Here is a 23,532-nt window from a genome sequence, read left to right on the forward strand (position 1 = left end):
TCGTTATCATTTTTAAAAAAATTTATAAAAAGAAAATGCTTTCTAAAACAGCTTTTTAAAAAAATTATTTCTCCACAGCTCTTCTTACCTACTATAATAATGTAATAACTATGTATTTTTCCTTATCATATGGCCTCTCTGTATTGCAGCTTTCTCTTCATCTCTCACACTCTCGAGAAAAACTCTATAATCAATGGAAATTCTCTTTTGCTATATCTTGCTTGTCAAGCATAATGGACATTTTCTCTTGCTTGCTCTTAGCGTGAATAGATCTGCAAAACAATTAATTATAAATCTCTATTTCTCTGTAATTTCATCTCTATCTCCTTTTAGAGAAAGAGAGAGAGAGGAAAATTTAAAGGCCTGCATGCCCCAAAAAACTACTTTCCATCAAAGTGCAGGCAAAATCTCTGATAAAAAAAATACCTTTACATCAACTGCTGCACATTCTAACTATTTTATGAAAAAAAAATCTTTCTTGTAACGACCTCTAAGATCAATTTTATGGCCATATATAATTAATATCATACTTTCTAGTAATAGAATATGAAACAATTACATATTAGACAAACCTTATTTTGATAGAGTTTCAATCTATAAACACATTGTATTAATGGGCGCCTACACAGTAATAGAAGTATGTTTTCTTAGATTTGTTCATGGCAAACAAAACTAACATTTGCCACTATGGAAAAAAGCAGATAACTTCTGCTAGATAAGTTCCAAACTTTCCTGAAGCTTCTTCTTAAAAATTTAGTTGAGGAAACATAAATTTAAATGGTCATTATGTTTTGAAGCAAGCTTTATAAAAAGTTAGATCAGGCCTTAAGCGAACCTCAATATAGAGTGTTATCAAACACCCACGGTTCGTGCACGAAGAGCTCGCGGCCATTCATCTGTACTGCTCCTGCAGCAATATCTTCTGCACGCTTCCTAGCTGCTTCATCTCTTCTTGATGATATATCAGCATCCTGCAGAATGGGACAAATGGGATAGTTTTGATCACAACGGCCAGATACATCAATAAAAAATGTATCAAAAGAAACATGACTGCTAAAATGGTATACAAGCACATAGAAAGGTAAAGGATTAATTATTCTGTGCAGGCGCCGAATGCTGTTTGGAGACCAACCAGAATGCGCCACATCACCCCTTGCTCGGTACTGCTCGATACCACGGCTTGGTATTGAACGTGACGCAATATGTTTGGTCTCCGAACGGTGTTCTGCATCCAGTCTCCGCACATAATAATTTCTTCATATAAAGATGAATTCCATTAATTTTCATAATGATTACAATCATTAAACTTCATCATCGTCATCATTAGCCTTATCTCAAGTATTTCGGGTCTGGCTAATTTTCCATTCATTCTTCTTGAATGCTGAGTAAAAGATTAAGCCCATCTTTTACAAATCTTTCTGAACAATTTCTATGATGCTATCTCAAGTCTACTTATTTTCCTGCATGAAGCTTTAACTATACATGTAATGATGCATTTCTGACCATCCTTACATATCCAAAACAATTGTCCATCTTTTATTACATTATTGTCAATGGATATTTTACTCATACTTCCATAGTAAAATCATTTCGAAGATTATCTCTTCTATTTTTGACACAAATCCATCTTAACATTTTCTTTCTGCCACACTCAAATAGAATATCAACGACTTTTTTTATACTCAATCCATACAATCTTTAAATATATTTAAAAATAGAATACATAAAATGCAGGATCATACAAGCTCAAAAAATTTCCTTTTGCACATAGCAATCTATTTGAGTGTGGATGTTCTATTTGATCCTGCATTTTATGGTAACAATAAAAATCAACAAGCATGCTCAAAATTTACAATAAAATCCTCTGACTTGCATTTCAAGTGATTAGAATAAAAATGTCGCTAAAAACAGCCCATGATGAAAATATTTTAGAAATGCTTGTTATACAACCTTCACATGTTAGGGTAACTTCTATCTTGTACTTGAATGCCAAGGACTTGGTTAACCGAACAAGTGTAAACAGTTTCCAATCCAAGGTAAAGATTAAAGTAATATATTTAAGAGAGAAAAAACCTATAATATATAAAAATATACTATTAAGAAAAAATTGTTTGAAATTCAACATAAAGTAATATATTAGGGAATAAATAGTGTAACAGATGTTCTAGTTATTATTATCTATCTTAATGGGTCATTAGTTTTCTAGGAATCTATAAATAAGATTTCAATTTCGAGCTAGGGCATAAAGAAAATGTAAGATGCACGAACCCTTTGCCAAAATTGCTTCTTAAAATAAATAAATAAAATAAAATAACCTAGTAAGAGTTGTGGGCATTCTATATTGTCTAAATTCCTTCTTCACACTAGATATCTATTTTAATACAATCATTTTATCAGTTGTTTGTGATTTTTTTTGTGATTTAAGAATTAGGCATACAATAATGGTGTTCTCATTGAGCCTCCTGCCATTGATCCACTTCCCATCTTTGTAGCCACTCGCCATAGATAAGAACCTGAAGATCTAAACAAAATCCACATTGTTTCGCCAAATCCACCACATCATTCGCTAGATTTTACAATCCCCTCCACATCATTTCTAGATCCACAAGCTGATCCCGACTTCTTTTGCCAAATCATCTTAGGCCATCCCAAAATCCATAAGATCCAGATGTCAAACCCAAAATTGCCAACACCACCCTAATTTATATCAGATCTACCTCATCTCCCTCAATTTCTCCAATCCTTGCCATTCCCAGCTTCTCAGCATCGTCCATCGGAGCCTTCCCACCTCAAGTCACCTCTACACGAATTCACCTTGATTAACCTTACATCAAAAACTCCACCCATATCTGACTTCAACGCCATAAGATCTCACTCCTAATCCACATCCAACACCCCCAACCGTACCTCCAACACCATGACAAGTCGGAACTTCCCAATCTCACATCAAGAGATCCATACCCAGCCCTATCCTCCATCTCGAACTCCACATAGCATGCAAATAGATTCTGCTTCCTCCTCAAGATCCACCATCCCAAGCTAGGACCTGTCGTTGACAAACTACATCCATGCTAACTCCACCCAAATCTAAAGGCATCCACCCAAACTGAGCTCTCAGGCACCAGACCACTTACTCTAGTCGAGCTTGCAGCAATCTACTCGACCTTGAAGGAAAGATCATTGTGAAGGTGTGGGAAATGTTAGGGACTAAACAATATAATAGATGTTCTAGTTGTTATTAGGTACTTATTATATATTTTATTGGGTCATTAGTCTATAAATAAGCTCTCACTTTAAGAATTGTGGCATACAGAAAATGTTCATCCTCCATTGTCAAAATCCCTTCTCCCCTTTTACCAGGAGCTTTAAGGAAGTTATAATTGCCTAATTATTCTTTTTAATACAACAGTTAATCTATTCGTTTGTGACTTTTTTTTGTTTTTAAAATTTGAGTTTGGTACACATTAAAATCTTAGCCAACAAACTTTTACTTCTATCAAAATCATTCATTTATGTCAACTAAATAAATTTATTTTAAGAAACATTCATCATGGCAACAACCCTTAGCATGACTTTAAAAATTCCCAAACTGAAATTTTGCTTCCTATGGGCTTTATCTGAAGAACAATTTAAATTATTGTAAACCCCAATAATATGACACTCGCTTAAATGATTAGAATCTCTGAGTTGCATCCCAATGACTCAACATCTTCTCTCCACTATCTTTTTTTTTCCCTTTATTCCTTACTGAATCCTTTATGTTAAACCTACCAAATCCCCTTCAACTGACAATCAATATATCCTCCACCAGCTTATTTTATTATGACATCAAGTTGTATAAAGTTATTTAGAAATCCCCCAATAAATATTTGCTTGGCACGAGCAAATTAAAATTATTGCAAGCCTAATGATCGTCTATACTCTCCTAATCTTTGTATTGTTATCCTATGCACGACTCCACATTCTCCCTATCCTATAATCCTTTATTTCTCTATCATATTCCCCTGTTCATGAATGCATGCATGTAATTGTACCATAGCTATGCCAATCAATTCAACCCCCGTTCATTCTCCACATTCTTCTCGTAGCTTCTAACAACCTTTCATTCATCGTGGCCTCATACCAACTTTTTTCAAAAGCTCTCGCCAATCCTCCTGCACTTTTGTTTTTGGCCCCTACTACCTTCTCCGACATATGCTCTCACTTCAAGCACCCACTTCAATGCCAGAGCTATCACGGTCTACACAAATGGCTTTTAGAGGATGACCAGCCATCCAGTCCAATCCTACCCACCAATTTCGAGTCTTTACCTATTACCATATCCTAGGCCCTAACCACATCCAACTCACCAAGTAGGGTAACAAGGGTCCTAAGATAATCAATGGGAATTTCTTTCTAATGCCTCAGCTGCCATTCACATTATGGATCCAACTCCCATGACTCCAATGCTTAGCAAGTCACAGAATTCACCTTAAGGGTATGATTTGCTAAAATCTTTGTCCCTCTCCCTGGTTCATACTTTTAACATGCCTTCTATTTTTTATAAGTTTTTGTTCACTCTTTATGCATAGGTCACCACAGTCACTGCTCCATGGCAACAAGAAAGCACACCATCTCTTCATCCCTTATTTCCAGTCAGCGCCATTTAGGTTTTTATCATTTTTTATGCGCTTTTTTTTTTTCCTAATACATCTTACAATTAGGTGAGTATCTAGAAACTGTCATTTTAGATAAAGTTTAATAAAGAGTTAGCCTTATGTCAAACATTATAATACAACAAGATGGGTAAGCTAAAGAGTAATTGTAAGTCACGTAATTATAAATAAAATAAGAGCATAGAGAGATCCTGAGCCCCTCAAACAGAAATGTTGTTGCAACCCTAATGATTGGAACTTGAAAACATGATGCGGAAGAAAATTCTCAAATTGACAAACAATGAATTAGTGAATGTAACTCTACTCAAACAGAAAGTATTGCGCCAACATGCAGCACCTTTTTTAAGGTTTATGCAATTACAGATAAATTTAGGCATCTTTTGATTGGTCTAACCATATAAAAGGTTTCATCTGCTCACTGAGATTTGTACACCAAACATTAATGAATTTCAGTTCACGACCAAATTTAGTAGCAAAGCAGGAAATAACACGTGAAAGTTCATTGGACATTTGTTTATGATATAATCCTCTTAGAAGAAATCATGGTCAGGATGGTGGATGACATGGCAAAGTTCTATATCCTTTATATATTTTAGTAATTCTAGGGCTAATAAAAGAGATAGAACCTCATTTCAAAGAGGGATCGACTTAAGAGACCACAGAAGCCTATACGGAAACTAATACATTTCAACAGAACACAAACATCTCTTGGGGACCCTTTTGGCTGCTACAAATAGTTGTAATGCAAAATAAATCCCAATAAAATGAATGTGAGGACCTGTATATGAAAAAAATCAACCATGAAGTAACTTTATGTTGAACCGACTGCAAAAAAGTTTGTTTGCATGTAAAAATTTTGCAACAGATTTCACCAAACCTAACAGCCACTTGAATCATGTCTTGATACAAAAGATTGTGACAGGCATTAGTATTTTACAATTAATATGTTTTAAACACTATAGAGGAAGCTATTAAGACATGAAAAGATTATAATTAATATAACATTGACTGAACACATGATAACTAAGTTTCAGTGGATTTGAACTTACTGCTTGTTAGTAAATATTACAGGTCAAAATTAATGTTAAGGTTATTAAAGATGTGTATAATGAAGTAGTAACTAGAAGTGGCCATAAAGTAACAGAAGAGTTCTCAACCATAACATGCATTGAGAATCAATATTAAGTCCATAAAAGTTTTATATTTGTCATGTGATGATCACAAAGATATCCAAAGTGAGGTTCCTTGATATGTACTATCTGAAAATGGCATGGTTACAATATGTGAGACATATGTCAGAATAAGCGAACATTGCAACATTGAAATTTCTTAGAAGATAAGGGACTTTACGATCAGCACATTAAATACTGAGTACCATGATAGAAAATTTTAGGAGTTTACACTTGATAATTATCAGTTAATCTTAGAAATTAAGAGATAACCAAGTGACAAGTACAACTATCTTGGAGTTACTACATAGAAGAAAGAGGATATTAATGAGGATATACTATAATATCTAGAGTTACGGTTGTGAAGTAAAAATAGAGAAGTGAGAAACAAATGCTACGTAATAAGAGAATATCATGAAGAGAAAGTAGGTTACATTTAATTGCAATTAATTAACTATGCTATATGAATTTAAGTGTTGAGAGATAAAAACACCCCCGATAGCAAAGTTGAGTATGGCAGGATAATAATATTAAAAAGGAAGTATGAAAAAAAAGGAAGGCTAGATTGAAAAACTATAAGCATATACTGAAGATGGTGTAGATGAAAATAAATTTATATAGTTTGGATATATAAATGAAGTGAGAACATTGAAGAATGAAGTCACCCATAAGATAATAACTAAATTTATTATGACGGGTAAGGAACAAAAAAATAGGTATGGCAGCGGTATAATGGCTAGAATATGCCAATAGGATTTGCATAATTTAAATATAAATCTCATTCAACACTCAACAAGAACAAATGGAGTTGAATATTCATAATATAAAGCAAACCTTAGATCGTTGCAAATTCGATGATGATAATTAAAATGAAAAATAATAATAGTAAAATGAGTTTGTGGTGAAAACAGGTAGAAATGAACTAAGTAAATGGATAGTGAAATTAGCATATATTGAAGGTGTGATAGTAAAAAAATAGACTTAAAAGTTTGGTTGCTTACCAATAGAGGATAAAATTGTAAACTAGTAAGATGGGTGCGAATAACGAATGTGGAAGGATTAGCAAAGAAAAGGGAAATAAAGAGTAAAAAAGGTAGAAAGTGGGCAAAAATATTAGCACAAAACACAGTTTCCACCTCATGCAGTACTGAATAGGACAAGGACTCATAAAACCAACTCAATATAGTTAGGGATAAGCCTAATGGTGTTGATATAAAGAATTTTGTTCACTGTAACTAGGATGCAACGGTTATCTGCTACCAGGTAATCAAGAAGATCACGGATTAGGACAGCAATATTTGCACTGATATTAAATGAGAATGAGCCGAGTTGTTTCAATCCAAAGGCATTATAGACTAGCTCAATTCTTTAAAGGCTGCTATATGATAATGCTCATGGAGATAATGCATTATAGACTAGCTCAATTCTTTAAAGGCTGCTATATGAAACGGAAAAAGCGAATGAAACTCTAATCAGCTCAAAGGTGGAGATTAAAATTCAAGAGGAAGTAAAACGAGCATTTCTTTTTTTAATAAATATAGCTCTCAAACGCCTATAAGCGTACATGAACTCAGTAGGGCAAGCAAAAAAAATCGTTTAAACGAGCGAACAATTGTCAGATATTCCTTCAATGCTAACCCAAAGCAGGTAAAATTACACATGTATCTCCTTCGCAAAGAAACCCTAGCTTCCCAAAACAAAAAAAGCCATAAGAATTGTAGATTTAAAACTCTAGAAAGCGGGAAGAGCAGGATTGAGGATTGATAAAAAAATTTAGCACCTTTCGGCGCTTCCACGAGAGGAATTCAGCCTCCGAGATTGGCCTGCGCTTCTCCTCACCGTCGACATTTCCTTGTTTGTCTTCCTCGCCCATCACTTCTGGAGTAGTATCTCACCAGAGAACCCTAACAAATATCACCGACTGACGGTTAACAGGGCATCACTGGGTGGGAATTAATGGCCCGATCGGCCCATGGAGCTTATTTTTATCAATGGACCGAAAGTTTTCGCTATCAGTTCTTAGATTTAAATTTATATGTATAAATTTATTTTATATGATCTAAATGTCTCTATATGTATTTGGATGACACAAAAGAATTATTTTAAAAAATATAGGATAAATAATATATCTCTAAAAAAATATTTTATCTGCATAAATTTTGTTATATTATTTTATATTAATTTTTTTTTAAATTAACTGTTGAATCTTTCTTATTTAAATTTTAACAAATTTATTATTAAGCTGAATAAACCTAATAACAAAAACAAAACAAAAAAACAAAAAACTCAATATAAGTCAAAATAAACACAAATCAATCAATTAAAGCATATTTAAAAAGTTTAAGATGCTTATACTCAAATTGAGTATACTAATGAGATAAATCAACAAGCTCAACGATTAAGCAATTTTAAGTTCATTAAGATACTTAAATGCTAAATAAATGATTTATGTCCTAATGATTCAACATATTGCATTCGATTAGGTGTTATAAATTTTGATTAAAATTATCAAAATGTATCTCATAAAATATTATAAATAGACTTGTATTCATAACAAGAAGGAGATAAAAACCTGTGATTAAAAAAAGCCGGGTGATCTCAAAAATTCTAGAGCTCTACAAATATTTAATATTGGAGTTCGTTGCTAGCTACTGTCATCGTCCTATTATCGTCTAATCGTTGCCGCTTGATTGTTTTAGTTTCCATCATATCTTCCAATTGTCATCATTCTATCACCATCATCTGATTACCATCATTCGACTATCGTTGCAAGAGCACCATCACCATCATTTGACAATTATCATATGATCATCATTGCTTAACTAACATCATTAAATTAATGTTATCATGCATCCACTAATTATAAGATAATATCCTCTATAACTATAGAAAACCAATTAGCGCTCCCAAGTTTGTAATCCTATATTCTCCAATTTTGAAGAAGAGTAGACTTATGTAACTTAAAATACATTATATATATATTTTTAATATGGTCAGACAACGTGATTTTTTGCTTTCTAAATTTTTAGGTAAAAAATATAACGGCTCATGCATTCTTTTTCTTTATCTATGTGCGTTAGATTCTTGGGTAAAACAAAGATGTAAAACTCCCTTCTCTACTGTTACAAATTTTCCAGTACACAATAACGCCCATTGGAACTTGGATTATATCAAATTTAGCATTATTAGACTCATCTTATCGAAATGTTAAGTTCAGCTATATAATTATTATAATCAAAGTTTATATGATATTGACACTATCAAAAATTTAATATTTTCGCAGTGTTTCATAGAGATGATTTATAAACCACCGTTATAAATAGATATAAACAACAAATTTCATCGCTATTAAGTTTGCTATTAAAAAAATGATATTTTTCATAGAATTATAATATCATTTTCAAACTATTGCGAGGACTATTTTAATTTAGCGATCTCTCCTCTATATCTCATATCCTAGCTCCCGCCCTCGCATCCGTCTCCCAAACCTGCCTCCTTTTATTCCGTGCCCTAGCTCCCTTTCCTCTGACGTTGCCGCCTCTCTATTGAAAACCCAGACAGTATCACAATTCGCCATAGCTGGCGATCTTACGTTGCCTGACGGGCCTATCATACCCCTAATACCTTGATTAGATCCTTACAATCTCCCCGCCCAATTCGAATGGACGTATATCAACATCGATATCGACGAGGTGGATGAAAGTTCGAGTCGTGGCTGGTCCAGAGGTGATGAGATATGTTTCGCCCTGGTGGTTTTTTTTCCCAAAGGATAGAAGTCTCAAGCTTAGGCACTACAGGAAAACCTTGTTATACCGAGAAACTTTCCAGCGGAATTATATTTGGCGGTAGTAGTAGCGGTGCAACTGGCGGTTATTATGCTGGTAATTAACGACGAATTTTTAGCAGAAAAATTGTTGGAACTTTTCTGGCAAAAAACCCACTGGGAAATCTGTTGGTTTTTTTTAAATCGGTGATAACTTTCGATGGCAAATGCACCGGAAATTACTGGCGGAATATTCACATGCTTGCTTAAACCGACGAAATATTTCCAGCAAAAATGCCGCAAAAAAGACCCTATTTTTCTTTCGCGGTCATCTCCCTTCTCATTTCACTCCTTATCATTCTATTTCACTCCCGGTCACGTGAGTCACCTCCCGTTATACACCACCTCTGTCTCCTTTCGTGAACACCGCTCTGTTGTCGTTGTTCACCACCTCAATCATCGAAACTGCCTTAAGTTGATCTGCATTAGCCCATTTCTTTTTGATTTGGTCATGGATAATCTCGTTAGACATTTGTAAGAGATTATACCATGGTATATGCATTTTGTTGATGATATTCTTCTTGTTTATAAGACTAGACAGGGAGTTGATGGTGAAATAGATGTGGATACTATTAGTAGAATTCAAGTTTGGTTGGTTAAAGTAGAGGAATGAGTTAGGCTTATTGTGTGATCAAAAATTTCCCTCAAACTTAGGAGAAAATTCTATAAGTTGTACTGAGATCTGTAATGATTTATGATGTAAGATGTTGGTCATTAAAAGAGAATCATAACATTAGCTTAAGTGTTTGCAGAGATGAGAATGTCATGAGTGTCTTTACTCTTAGAGACAAGATGTGAAATGAGTATATACGTGAAAAAGTTTGAGAAGCATATACCCGATGACCCAGTTAAGAAAGTATAGGTATTATATTTGGCTTATGTTAAGAAAGGTAAAGGTAAACATAAAAAACTTTGAAATAAGTCTGATGTTTTCACACAGGCACCCCCTGAAGACCTATGCATGTCTTTCTTGGCGTGGTAGGAGTGAAGAATACGGCCGCGGTGTCACCCTACACCGATTGTGCTCTTCTTTCTTGACATGGAGGGCAGGCTAAGACTATAAATTTCACCTAAATGGGAGAGATGTCAGGCGGTTGTCAGATTTTTTATTAACAGGGGACCTGTGTGAAATAATACGATCTGATTTATAAATCAATTTGAATTCAATCTATTTTCTTTCAATAGATGTTACTCCATTCTCTAATATATTTATACTATATATGTGTTAAATTATTCATATTTGGATATTAAAAATCAAAGAAGTTGTATGTATAGCCGATTGGCGCGATGACGAAAGACATTAACAAATGAGTTCATTAATTGGGTAATTTTTTCATCAAAATAGATGGTCAACTACCTAGCTTCATCTCAGATAAAAAGTTTTGATGTATATATTCTAAACATAAAAATCAAGTACATCTCACACCATATGATATAATTATTGATCTATATCACAGAGGGTTTATGCCACAATATTGGTACTGAACTTCTCATAGTAAGTATAAGCCACATTTCGATTCTTAATGCAGCCAGTCTAAAAGTTCTAATATAGCCTAGGAAGAAAATATCCAACCTCTTAAGGACTTAGTTTATAATTATGATGCAATTGGGGCACAATTTGAATGATATATAGAAGAATTAACAAATACGGAGGCACATAATTTTTATGACTTGTTTAATGATGTCCATCAACCAATATGGAAAGGGCGCACCACTCACTCAGAGATATTTATTGTTGTGAAGATGTTAAGCATCAAGATGAAATATAATATCCCATATGAATATTTTAATCAATTCGTTATACTACTTAAGGAAACCAACTCGGTAGATAATATAATTCATATAGATTTATATCGGATTAAGAAGTTAGTTTTCAAACTTGGATTGAAATATACAAAAATATATTTTTGTGTTAATGGATGCACGTTATACAATAAATATGATTTATCAGATATTGCATACCGTCATTACAATGCATCAAGATTTAAACCAAAGTCTGAGATGAAAAGAAAACTAAAGGATATATATTCTGGTTACTAGAATGTTTTACTTACTCATAATTCATAGATTACAACGGTTATGTGCATCAATGAGATTTGTTACACGTATGAGATGACATAATGAACACATCTCACAAGAAGATGTTTTTACACATCCCTCAGAAGCAGGTATCTGCAAACATTTTAATCATACACATCCTACCTTATGAAAGTACGAGATGCACCAAGAGGGAAAAAATTCAATAAACGTTATTTTTCATCATCAAAATCACAAACTAACTAGGGATACTGGATTGCAACACCTTCGCCACAGAATATCTTGACTCTTAAAATGCTCAAACTCTTTGTTCAATCTAACTTTTCCGTCTCAAATTTCATGATTATCTATCTCTTAACCTTGCTTGAATACCAGCTTGCTATAACGTGTGTCGAACAAGTCAACATAAAAGCACCGTTAGGATCACTAATAATATCTCATGAATTTACAAAAAAGAAAGCGAAAACATAATACGAACGGCACCAAGATTTATGTGATTCAAATCTATTACGATTATAATCAAGGCTTGATTAATATGATCAGAATTTTAGTAAAAGAAGTATAATATTATAACTTAGTATACTCACCGGATGTATTTGTTGGTAGTCCAAATGTAATACATATTTGATTACATTATAGTATATATTCTATGTAATAATATTTCATAGTATTTAAGCTCAATGTATTTGTTCTTAGTCCACAACTCCACATTGATTGTATGTCTGATTCACCCAATATTAGAAAATCAATATTATTTGTTCTTATGCATGACACTTTTTTTTTTAATCTTATGCATGACACTTAAGAAGCTAAAATTTGTACTATTTTTTGTTAAAAAATCAAAATGTGACTAAGCTTGTAATAAATATGTAATTACAATAACACTTCACCACAAAAACTTCTACACGTAGGGATTGTTTGGCTGTAAAAGTAATATAATGTTTTTAAATTATTTCAATTTGTTTTGATGTGTAAAATAAATACAGGTAATTATTATTTTTCTTTGGCTTGAAGTAAAATGAATACAATATAAAGTTTAATGATGGCGGTGGTTGATGTCCTACTGCAACGGCCATTGGCGGTGATGGTCATTAGTGGTGGTGGTAGGTCGCGGCCAGCGGCTGTCACAATGATAGACTGAGGCGATATGAGGCTGCTGACTGGCATACGGCGGTGGCTAGTGGGAAACAACAGTTGATATAAAGCGACAGCAGTGGGCGGACGACTACATGCAGTGGTAGAAAACTTATAGTATAGTTGGAAATGATCAACTATAACAATTTTCAAATTCATTAAAATTGAACTAAATTATGAATTTTAAATACTTAAAAATTTTACTCTATATTACTTTTACTTCAATCCAAACACCAATATTTTCAACCCCAAAATTTGAAACATTTTTACAACCAATTTACGTCAAATCAAACAGCCCCTAAGCCTCATTTAAAATAAAAAAAGTCCAATAAATCACAATATTAAAACAGCTAGTGACCTAATGTGAGCTTTACAAAGAGCTTATAATCATTAGAAAAACCCTTTTTCACAAATGGGAATAACGTATACATTCTCCTGAGTTCATGCATTCAGGTTTATTATAGGAAGAATCAATAGATATTAAGGATTGTAGACTACCTAAACCTTTTGATTTCATCAGCAAGCAAGCTTGAAAAATATCAGCCATATCACATCAGTAAGCCTGCAAGCTGAACTATGCAAAAGAAATTTTTTATAACCCATGCAAATAAAAAAAAAAAAGGCCATATGGATTATAACCCATGACAATTAATTAATCATAAAATTGGGTTAGCAATGAAAATGAAGGAAAAGTAATAAAAACATATTAAGAAGACAAAATTTTCATCTCAATTTTTGAAGTTCAAGCTCTATAAAGTTTCATTTGGGACATGTTTTTACTGCTTCCTAAAATAATTTTTTAGTATAAAAATTTTTAGTTCATGAAATTTTTATAGTTCATAAAATTTATATACTTGAAAGTTGCTCTTAAAAACAGTAAGAAAACTATCCCAAATGAATTCTATAGGCTCATTTGCTAATTGCACCGGTTTAAACCGCTTCTAATTGCATCGGTTTTAACTTGTGCAATTTTTAGCTGTCAAAACATATGCTAAAATACTGTTTTGATAGTGTTTTTAAAACCGCTCTTAACAACTGCTGCGAAAAATCCTATTTTTTTAGTGTTTGGACAAATTTCTTACTGTTTTTAAAAATAACTTTGTAGTGCTAAAATATCTTGAAGTGACAAAAAAACGGTGATAATAAACTGTCACAAATGAAGCTTATGCCTTCAAGGGGAAAAATTATTAGGTGTGGAGTGCGCACCATCCGCACAAGTACTGAGTACCTAGCGGTACTAGCAGTACCCAGTGGTATCAAGTTTGGGTACGCTAGGTACCCAATGCTTGCGCGGACAGTTCTCCCCGTCCGCACTCCACATCTAATAATCTCTCCGTCAAGGGATGCATTTATTATGTATGGAGTACATATGACTAAAGCTTGGATGGCAAAATATGATCCGTGAAATTTTTTACTTTAACTAGAAGGCACCTAAACCTGCTTCACAAATTCATTATGTCGTACATTCATTAGTATTTTACAATTACAATGTCTAAAGAGTAAACTGGTTGTTCAACAACTAATTAACTCAATTGCTCGGTAGGCTTACTAGCTAGAGTAAATAACTACTTTGGTAAAAAAAAAAAAAAAAAACTTTTAATGAAATTGTGCATTGTTGTACATTTGTTGTGTTGAAAAATAGAGATGTGGAGTGAGGATAGATTATAAGGGTAGGGCATAAGAGAAAAAGTGCAGTCAAATATTTGATATTAAGCTTGCTAATTAATCGTATATTATTAAATTAAAATTTAGTTAAGAATAGCTTATTTAATCATAATAGATTATATATTTATTTATTAATGTGGTGGGTTATTTTGGACTAGGGGGATTTACATGCATACCACTTTATATCTTATTATTTACATATCTAGCACTCAAAATCTTAGCATTCATAGATCAAAAATGGGTGTAAGGAATGAAATATTAAAATTTATAGATATGGGTGGTAAGAATGAAATACATGAGTGATATTTTTGATATTAAAATTGTCTATGAGTGATAGATATGAAATATTAAAGATTTGGATGTTACATATTTAAATAGCATGGTATGTATGTAAATCCCCCTTTGAATATATTATCTTTTGTTCTTCTGTATGTTTGCCTCTTATTCATTACTATTTCCACCTCTTGCACCATGCTTTAGATTTATGCCACTTTCTATTTTCCCAATCGCTTAAGGTGATCTACCTGAGTGAGGTTGTGGTAATGTTGTTATTCACCCGAACCCAAGCAGGAGGAGGACCCTCCACACCCCCAGTGAGCATGATAAATTTAGTTGAGATCCGTGACAACAATACAATCTGATTGATCGACACAAACAAGTTTACATATACTAAAAAAGTAGTTCGCTTTCTATTGGATTTTTGTCGATATTAACTCCGAGAGCAATTTTGATTTGGTAAATATTAGCTTGAGAGGACATTTTTGTAGTGAGACATGTTCCCTCTTTAATTAATAAAATTTGAAGCATTTGGTTCCTTATTGCGTTTCTTACTAGTAATAAAACATCTTGATTTTTATGAGATTAGTGAGAAGCAACTATTTTGATGAGTAGATGTAAATTGTTTCACACGTAATGCCTCTTTTCTACACAAATATTTCTATTTATTTCTAATGTTTTGATTTGTTCCAATTAATTGATTGATTTATTATTAGTGAAGCTACATATTGATTTGATGTAACCTTTTCTTATTTCTCAATTTCAATGAATGAATTTGCTGGTGCTTATATAGGTTGTTATGAATGTAAGAAAGTTTGTTCATTATCTTATTTTATTTATGTCAATTAGTTAGTTACTAATTCCATATATATTGAATTGTATGTTAATTTAAACTTGTAAAATTATTTATTAACATGAGAAGACAAGTACTTGTATTATTTTTGATCTTGTTCATTAGCTCATGTAAGTACTTGTTGATTAATTTAGCAAGTCAAGTATAAGCTAAGCTTGATTATAAAAAAATTCAAATGAACCAAGTACAAACATACATGTGAAAACTCGACTTGAGCTCGAATTGAGCATGAACTACTTGTAATATGATCAAGCAAAGTGCAATTTATGTGGTGCTCGACTCGGCTCAGCCTATTAGAGCCTTATTCATGCTCTTGATTTTTTTTTTTTTTTTGATCTTGTGCGAACAAAAGGTTAAGTAGAAGGTGGGATGCATGATTTTTACATAGAAAACTCTTGAATGGGAAAAGCTGCAGGGCTTATCTTGATCAATTAAATTGTTTCTACTATTTATAGAAAAGCAATATAAGAGTGATTGACATTCAAACAATTAACATAGGTTATCTTGGTTTGTTAGTTCGGAGTTTTGACTGCCAATCAAGAAGTCTTGGATTTGAATCTTGCGTATATGATGTGTGATTTGAATCAAGAAGTTAGGATAAAATGAATGCAAATTTCTACATTGAAATGTAGTATTGGAGCCTTATTAGGCTTTAATTACATTATAATTTTACTTTCTATTTACATAAGCATTTAGTGGAGTCTTTTGTTTCAAGCATTAGTATATGGGAATCAAAATTCTGAAGTTTATGGCTTTGGATCAATTTTCTTAAAGTTAACTAATTATCATTAATAAAATGACAACTACAAAAGAAGTCCGTAAAGGGCCATTACAAAATAGGAATTCTAGCTATGTAAAAAGAAAGGGAACAAGAGAGCTAAATATTAGCCATTATAAGACGAGGGCTTTTCACATGTTCTTTCCTCTTTCACCTACCCCATCAATTTTGGGAGGATTAAATGAAGAATTCATCATTCTCTATAGGAACATCACCCTCATGTATGATAAATGAAGATGTACAAGTTGAAGAAGCTTGATCATAAATAAATAAAATTTGTTGATGCCCCATAGAATCGGTTGATTGATCTAGGGAAAGGCTAGGTTTGAATCTAACATCTATGTGTTTAAGAACAGTGGAAATAGTGATTCGAGAGTGTTATAGTCCTGATGGTTGGATGGTGGAAGGAAACTATTGGACTGTAGGGATACTTATTTTTATTTCAGAACTACTACAAATTGAGAGATTCCCATACAAAAACTTCTGATTTTTCTACAGAAACGTAATCATGACAATTATATTAAATATTTCTGTTGTAATTATGATATATAATTCATTTTCACATCATAAACAAATAATCTTCGAAATAATAACACTGCCTAAAATTGATTATCGAGTCAAAGATGAGGCAAGCTGCTAATTATATTATAAAACACTGCCATCCAAATTCTTAAGTCAATTCCTGAAAAAAATGGTAGTTTACGTCATTATTAGCTTTCAAAGCTGAATATGTTAACATCTATTAAATTTGATTGCATCTACATTTTTTCTGCTAGTACTCTTTCATTTTATTCAACTCTCCTGAAAGTTCTTTATATTCCATCGAATTTCACGGAACTGTAGTTATCTAATTAGCTGAGTTCTAGCATTCCTGCTGAAGATCCATATATGGCTTCCTTCCTTTAGTTAATGCTAAGGACGAGGAGGTTCATAAGTTTCAAAGCTTTGTAATAGTCATCAACTATTTGCCTTTATTCAAATCCTGCATAGAGAAACACTTTCCAAGTCTTCTGCACCATTTGATTTGTAGACTCTAAGAATAAACGGTCTGTAAAACATCATAGAAAAAATGAATCAGTGCTTGTTCTTTAGCTGCTAGAATAGAATCATGGCTTCCTAGCTTTTGAAGGGTGGTCAAATACAGCATTGTATTACTAGTAATTCTTACTATCACACTCTTGTAGAAAAACAGATTCAACAATGGTTCATTCAGCAGCTGGTGAATCTGAAACCAAGGAGCTAGACCTGGCTATCCTTTCTTCTTCGCGCAGGTGGTCTGATAACTTGCCCTCATCTTACAAGGTTGGTCTCCCACCTAGACAAAGACTGGTGAGTGAATTCCTTGATAAGCTGAAGGAAACTTTATTTACGGATGATCCATTGCGCCCATACAAGAACCAAAAACGGTCAAGACAATTTATTATAGGACTTCAGTCCTTGTTCCCAATTCTTAAGTGGGGGAGTGAGTACAATCTCATTAAGTTGAAAGGAGATGTTATTGCCGGATTAACAATTGCAAGTCTATGCATCCCTCAGGTTTGTCTAATTTTATAAATAGTGAAATTCTTAAATTTTCTTATGTCTTAAATTGTTTTTTTTTTTAATTAGGATATTGGGTATGCTAAGCTTGCAAACTTGGATCCCCAATATGGGCTATGTAAGTTATCTTTGTCAGGATTAAGTCTTCGTTTGAAACGGCTTTCTTACTGTTTCTTAAAGTAGCTCTATAGTTCAAAAAATAAAAACTTTGTACTAAAAAGCTGCTTTATGTAGCAATAAGAAAGCTGTCTCAAACGAAACCTAATTTACTTCACTTATAAATGCACACAAAAAAACTACTTTTTATTTCCTACTTTGGTTTTGTAGATTCCAGCTTTGTGTCACCAATGGTTTATGCTGTTCTGGGGAGTTCAAGAGATATTGCCATTGGCCCAGTGGCTGTTGTGTCTCTCTTGCTCGGCAGCCTTCTTCAGAAAGAATTCGATTACACGAAGAACAGGGCAGAGTATTATAGGCTGGCATTTACTGCCACCTTCTTTGCTGGAGTCACTGAGGCAGCACTGGGATGCTTGAGGTGATGAACTGAAACAATATATTCTTCAAAATCTTTCATTTGGCTTTTGTGCTATTGTTATTATTATAAGCATTAATGTCTTATATGGTTTGATTTTCTTTTTCCCTTGTTCTCTTCAGATTGGGATTTCTAATAGACTTCTTATCTCATGCTGCTATTATTGGATTCATGGGTGGGGCAGCCATTACAATTGGCCTTCAACAGCTGAAAGGATTTCTCGGTATTAAAAACTTCACAAAGAAGACAGATATAATTTCTGTGATGAAGTCTGTTTGGGGTTCAGTTCATCATGGTGTAAGAATTATGTAGTTTATTTTTTATCAAACAAACAACAAATTTTATATTCATAGTATATAATAATTCATGACTATGTTTATTTGCAGTGGAACTGGCAAACTATACTTATTGGGATAGCCTTCTTGATATTCCTTCTTCTTGCTAAATATATAGTGAGTTTTTTCAACACAATTCAAAAGAGAGAATCAAATATCATGATTTAAAATTATGCAATAAGAGGTGCGCCTCAACGCACGCCTTAGCGCAATTTCACATGTTTCAGCCTCAAAGCTTACGCCTTCCTCCTGGAATATGAGGCGTACGCTTCAATTTAACGGAGGTGCGCCTCAAGGCGCGACTCGCCTCTTAAAATTAAAAAAATGCTCAGTACTAGTCAGTACCTCTTTGTAGCGCTTGGTACCATGCTCAGCACCAATGCTCGGTACCGCTCGGTACTTGTCGGTACCATGCTCAGTACCAATGCTCGGTACTGCTTGAATCCCGTCAGTGGGCAGCGCCCCCTTGGACTCCCGACATATCTGCGAAATCTCTATTCTTTTACTTATAAGTGTAGATGATTTCATAATATTTTCAACGGTTCTTTGATCAGTGTTAAAATAATTATGATTATGATGGTTAGAAGTACATAAACTTTTACTCAATTTTTTTATTTTGAGGCTTACGCCTTGCCTCACGAAAGAAAAACGCCTCAATACCCGATTACGCAATTTTAAACGTTGTCAAATATTTATATTTTTGGTACATAAATAAGGATTTTTTTTTTTTTTTTTTGTAGGGGAAAAAGAAGAGGAGTCTCTTTTGGGTGCCAGCAATCGCACCATTAATCTCTATAATTCTTTCCACTTCGCCTCACGAAAGAAAAATGCTCAATACCCGATTACGCAATTTTAAACCTTGTCAAATATTTATATTTTTGGTACATAAATAAGGTTTTTTTTTTGTAGGGGAAGAAGAAGAGGAGTCTCTTTTGGGTGCCAGCAATCGCACCATTAATCTCTATAATTCTTTCCACTTTTTTTGTATACATCACCCATGCCAACAAACATGGGGTTCAAATTGTACGTACATAGTGGGACAAAGGCTTGATGTTGTTGTTGTTGTATGGAGTTCTAATTCTGATAAAGTTTTTTAAATTTGATAGCAAAATTGATCCATGCAGGTGAATCATATTAAAAAAGGCATCAATCCTTCATCAGCACATCAAATTTACTTCAGCGGTTCAAATCTTGTAAAAGGAGTAAAGATTGGTGTTGTTTCCGGGATGATAGCATTGACTGTGAGTTCTGATTATTTATAAGAAATTCAAATTTCCTGGTGAATTGGTATTACACTAATAAATCCCCTTTTCCATGGCTTGAATTAATTTCCTTGATATCTTCAGGAAGCTGTGGCAATAGGCCGAACATTTGCGGCCATGAAGGATTATCGATTGGATGGAAACAAAGAAATGGTGGCCCTTGGAACCATGAACATTATTGGGTCCTTCACTTCTTGCTACATATCTACAGGTAAGAAGAACATTCTTGATTGAATCAAATCAAAAATGAATTTTCAGTTACTGGTGTGGGCCTCAAATGAAATTTTCTGATATAATCAAATGTCATGCATTAAGAGCTAACTCAACTATGTGGTAATGCCCTCAAAGTCACTTGCTCTTTATCTGATAGGAAACACTTCAAGATCTCAAGTAATTCCTATCAATCTTTTGAAAACAACAAAAATCCTCCACATAGAACCGAGAAAACAGCAGAAAATTTGAATTATTTGATGAAATAGAAATGGAAAATACCAAGATACAATCGATCCTCTATTCGAGAGGAGGATCTATCTCTCCCAAATCTCTAGACGCCGCTAGAGCCCAAAGGTAAACCTAAATCTAAGAGATCTCAAATTTCAACCAAATTCAAGATGTCATAACCCTAGAAAAACAAGGTATTTAATGCATACAACTCAAAAGAAAATCTCTAAGCATTCCCTACATTCAAATTTACCTCCCAAATCCCTTAAAAGTCTTTCCCAAAAAGTTCTGCCTATTTCTCAGCCTCTGTCCGTGTGAACTAGTCTCTATGCTGGACCAGTCTAACATTATCCTTGCTCAACCCTGCTTGAAGGATGACAAGACTATTGGGAGCCATACATTGCATGAATCACACAAGCCAAATCAAGCTGTATGTTTCGATACATTTGCACAGGAGGACCATTAGTAATCCAAATTGAGTCTACTATAACCTGAAAGCTTAAGTGATGGGTGAGGGCCTACTAAGATCTATATAAGAGTTGATATTAGTTTGCATGAAAGGCAAAATATGAGTTAATTTCTTAAGACTCTAATAGTGCACCTTTCAAATATTTCTACACCAACATATTTTTCAATCATATAATATTGAACTAATTTTATTACTTTCACATATCATAATAGAAATATTGCAACAAACAAGAAATTAATGTTAATGTTCTTCTTCTAATCAGGTTCTTTCTCAAGATCAGCAGTGAATTACATGGCTGGATGTCAAACAGCAGCTTCCAATATTGTTATGTCCATAGCAGTAGGGTTGACATTGGCAGTCCTCACTCCCCTCTTCAAATACACACCAAATGCAATCCTTTCATCAATCATCATCAATGCTGTGATTGGCCTCATTGATTATAATGCAGCTATACTTATCTGGAAGGTTGATAAGATGGACTTCATTGCCTGCATGGGAGCTTTTTTTGGTGTGATCTTTGTTAGTGTTGAGATTGGTCTCTTAATTGCGGTAAGAGATTTATTATCATTGGCTTCGTTTGGGACGGCTTTCTTACTGCTTCTTAAAACAGCTTTTTTTACAAAAATTAATTAAAATTTTTGTACTAGAAAGCTGCTTTAAGAAGCAGTAAGAAAGCCGTCCCAAACGAAGCCTTTGTCTTCAACTGCTTCTAATTAGAAACTATGATCTATGTTTGTTCCTTTATTCTTGCAGGTTTCAATATCATTTATTAAAATCCTTCTTCAAGTGACTAGACCAAGAATTGTTTTACTTGGTAATCTCTCAAGAACTTCCATTTACAGGAACATTCAACAATACCCTGAGGCAACTACAGTTCCTGGATTTGTAATTGTTAGAGTTGATTGTGCTGTCTACTTCTCAAATTCTAACTACGTCAAGGAGAGGTACATAACCCAATGACTTGATGATTCACTTATGATTGGATATCAAAACATTCTTATAAATAGAAGAAGCTATGATAATTCCTCTTTATTTCATGAGTGTTTTTTTTGTTTGTTTTTGCTTTATTATCAAGAGTTTAATGTATATGAAACCTTTATCTAGGGGTATCAATATTTTACCTGACCCGAAAACCCGACCCGAATCGGGTCGCGTTCGGGTTAGAGATTTCGACCCGTCTGTAAAACCGGGTCAGATTCGAGTTGACCCGGAAACCCGAAATCAACTCGATTTGACATATTTTTAATTAATTTAAGAGGGTTTTAAAATATTGTTATGAAATAAGTAAATGTTATTTCCAAAAAATAATAAATAATATTGCCCAAATTAAATTAAGCTTGGTTGATTTTGAATTGATTAAAATAAATATTACCTTAATTTGATTTAGGTTTAAATAAATTGAATTAAATAAAAAAAATTTAGTAAAACAGACCTGAAGCGGTTCGGATTGGGCTTGACTCGGACTCGAAGCGGGTCAAGTTCGATTCCGGAAAAGTAGAAAACCGACCCTTTTGCAAAAACAGGTCGGGTTCGGGTCGTGTTGTATAGTGCCGGGTCAGTTACGGGTTGAACCCGAACCCGACCCGTAACCCGATTTTGACAGCCCTACATTCATCTACGTGACTCTAGGCCAAAATATGTGAATGTTCAGAACCGAAGCTTAAAAACATGGCTTTAAAGGGCGCTATATTATATTAAAACCATTTCATGCCAGTTATTCTTAAAATCAATTGCAGGATCCTCAGGTGGCTAACAGATGAGGAAGATAAAGTAAGAGATAACGGCCTACCACAAATCAAATTCTTGATTGTTGAAATGTCTCGTAAGTTGATTTTTGATTGTTGAAAGGTCATAAGAGAAAACTTCATTGCCTCTTATCCTAAACCACTCTTTTGAGTTGTGTGACTAATTTGTAGTATCATTTATTCTACATTTCTTTAGCGGTCACTGACATTGACACCACTGGGATCCATGCCCTTGAGGAGCTGCACAAGAGCTTGAAAAAGAAAGATATAGAGGTTTGGTAAACAATTGATTTCACCATAGAAAATTGTTTGATTTCAAATACTAACAAGTACAAATTACTTGACAATTTTTGGCATTTCATAGCTTATTATTGCAAATCCCGGGCCTGGGGTGATGGAGAAGCTCCAATCTTCCAAGTTTACCGAGTTGATAGGCCACAACAAGATCTTTTTGACAGTTGGGGAAGCTATAACAAATTGCTCCAAAGAGGTCGGTGAAGAAGCTTGAAGAAGAGAAAGCAAAACATAGAATAATTCAGTAATATGCTTATTTAGGCTTCGTTTGGGACGGCCTTTTTATTGCTTATTAAAGCAACTTTGTAGTACAAATATTAAAAAATTTGTATTAAAAAGCTGCTTTGAGAAGAAATAAGAAAACAGTCACAAATGAAGCCTTAATGTTGAAACATCAGTGTGATTAGTTTGCAGATGATTTAGGACATGGTAAGGTTGCTAATATGAAGAACTATGTAAACATTCAATATAGAGGAAGTTGATGCCTTTCTGAATCCTTTTTTTGTCTCTTAAACAGTATCAAAT

The 23,532-nt window shown here is 33.7% G+C and overlaps 2 protein-coding genes across 2 annotated transcripts; one reads left to right on the forward strand and one right to left on the reverse strand.

Annotated features, from left to right (window-relative positions):
• Window positions 1-39: 39 nt before the first annotated feature.
• Window positions 40-7,795, reverse strand: LOC110094628 (zinc finger CCCH domain-containing protein 15 homolog). The gene is made up of 3 exons (XM_020819893.2): window positions 7,605-7,795; window positions 836-971; window positions 40-272 (listed from the first exon to the last, which is right to left on the reverse strand). Exons 1-2 carry the CDS (start codon window positions 7,695-7,697, stop codon window positions 837-839), a joined length of 228 nt encoding a protein of 75 aa, XP_020675552.1. The 5' UTR covers window positions 7,698-7,795; the 3' UTR covers window positions 40-272; window position 836.
• Window positions 7,796-17,210: 9,415 nt separating this feature from the next.
• LOC110094620 (sulfate transporter 1.3) lies at window positions 17,211-23,243 on the forward strand (the record flags this gene model as incomplete). The annotated part of the gene is given in 13 exon segments (XM_020819885.2): window positions 17,211-17,926; window positions 17,999-18,047; window positions 18,257-18,464; window positions 18,584-18,758; window positions 18,848-18,913; window positions 19,706-19,819; window positions 19,921-20,037; window positions 20,143-20,269; window positions 21,231-21,517; window positions 21,722-21,912; window positions 22,705-22,790; window positions 22,910-22,986; window positions 23,078-23,243. Coding segments are annotated over 13 exon segments (1,977 nt in total). The 5' UTR covers window positions 17,211-17,590.
• Window positions 23,244-23,532: the final 289 nt, after the last annotated feature.

This window comes from Dendrobium catenatum, unplaced genomic scaffold (genome assembly GCF_001605985.2).
Source record: "Dendrobium catenatum unplaced genomic scaffold, ASM160598v2 fragScaff_scaffold_1226, whole genome shotgun sequence".
In the NCBI taxonomy this organism is placed as follows: domain Eukaryota; kingdom Viridiplantae; phylum Streptophyta; class Magnoliopsida; order Asparagales; family Orchidaceae; genus Dendrobium; species Dendrobium catenatum.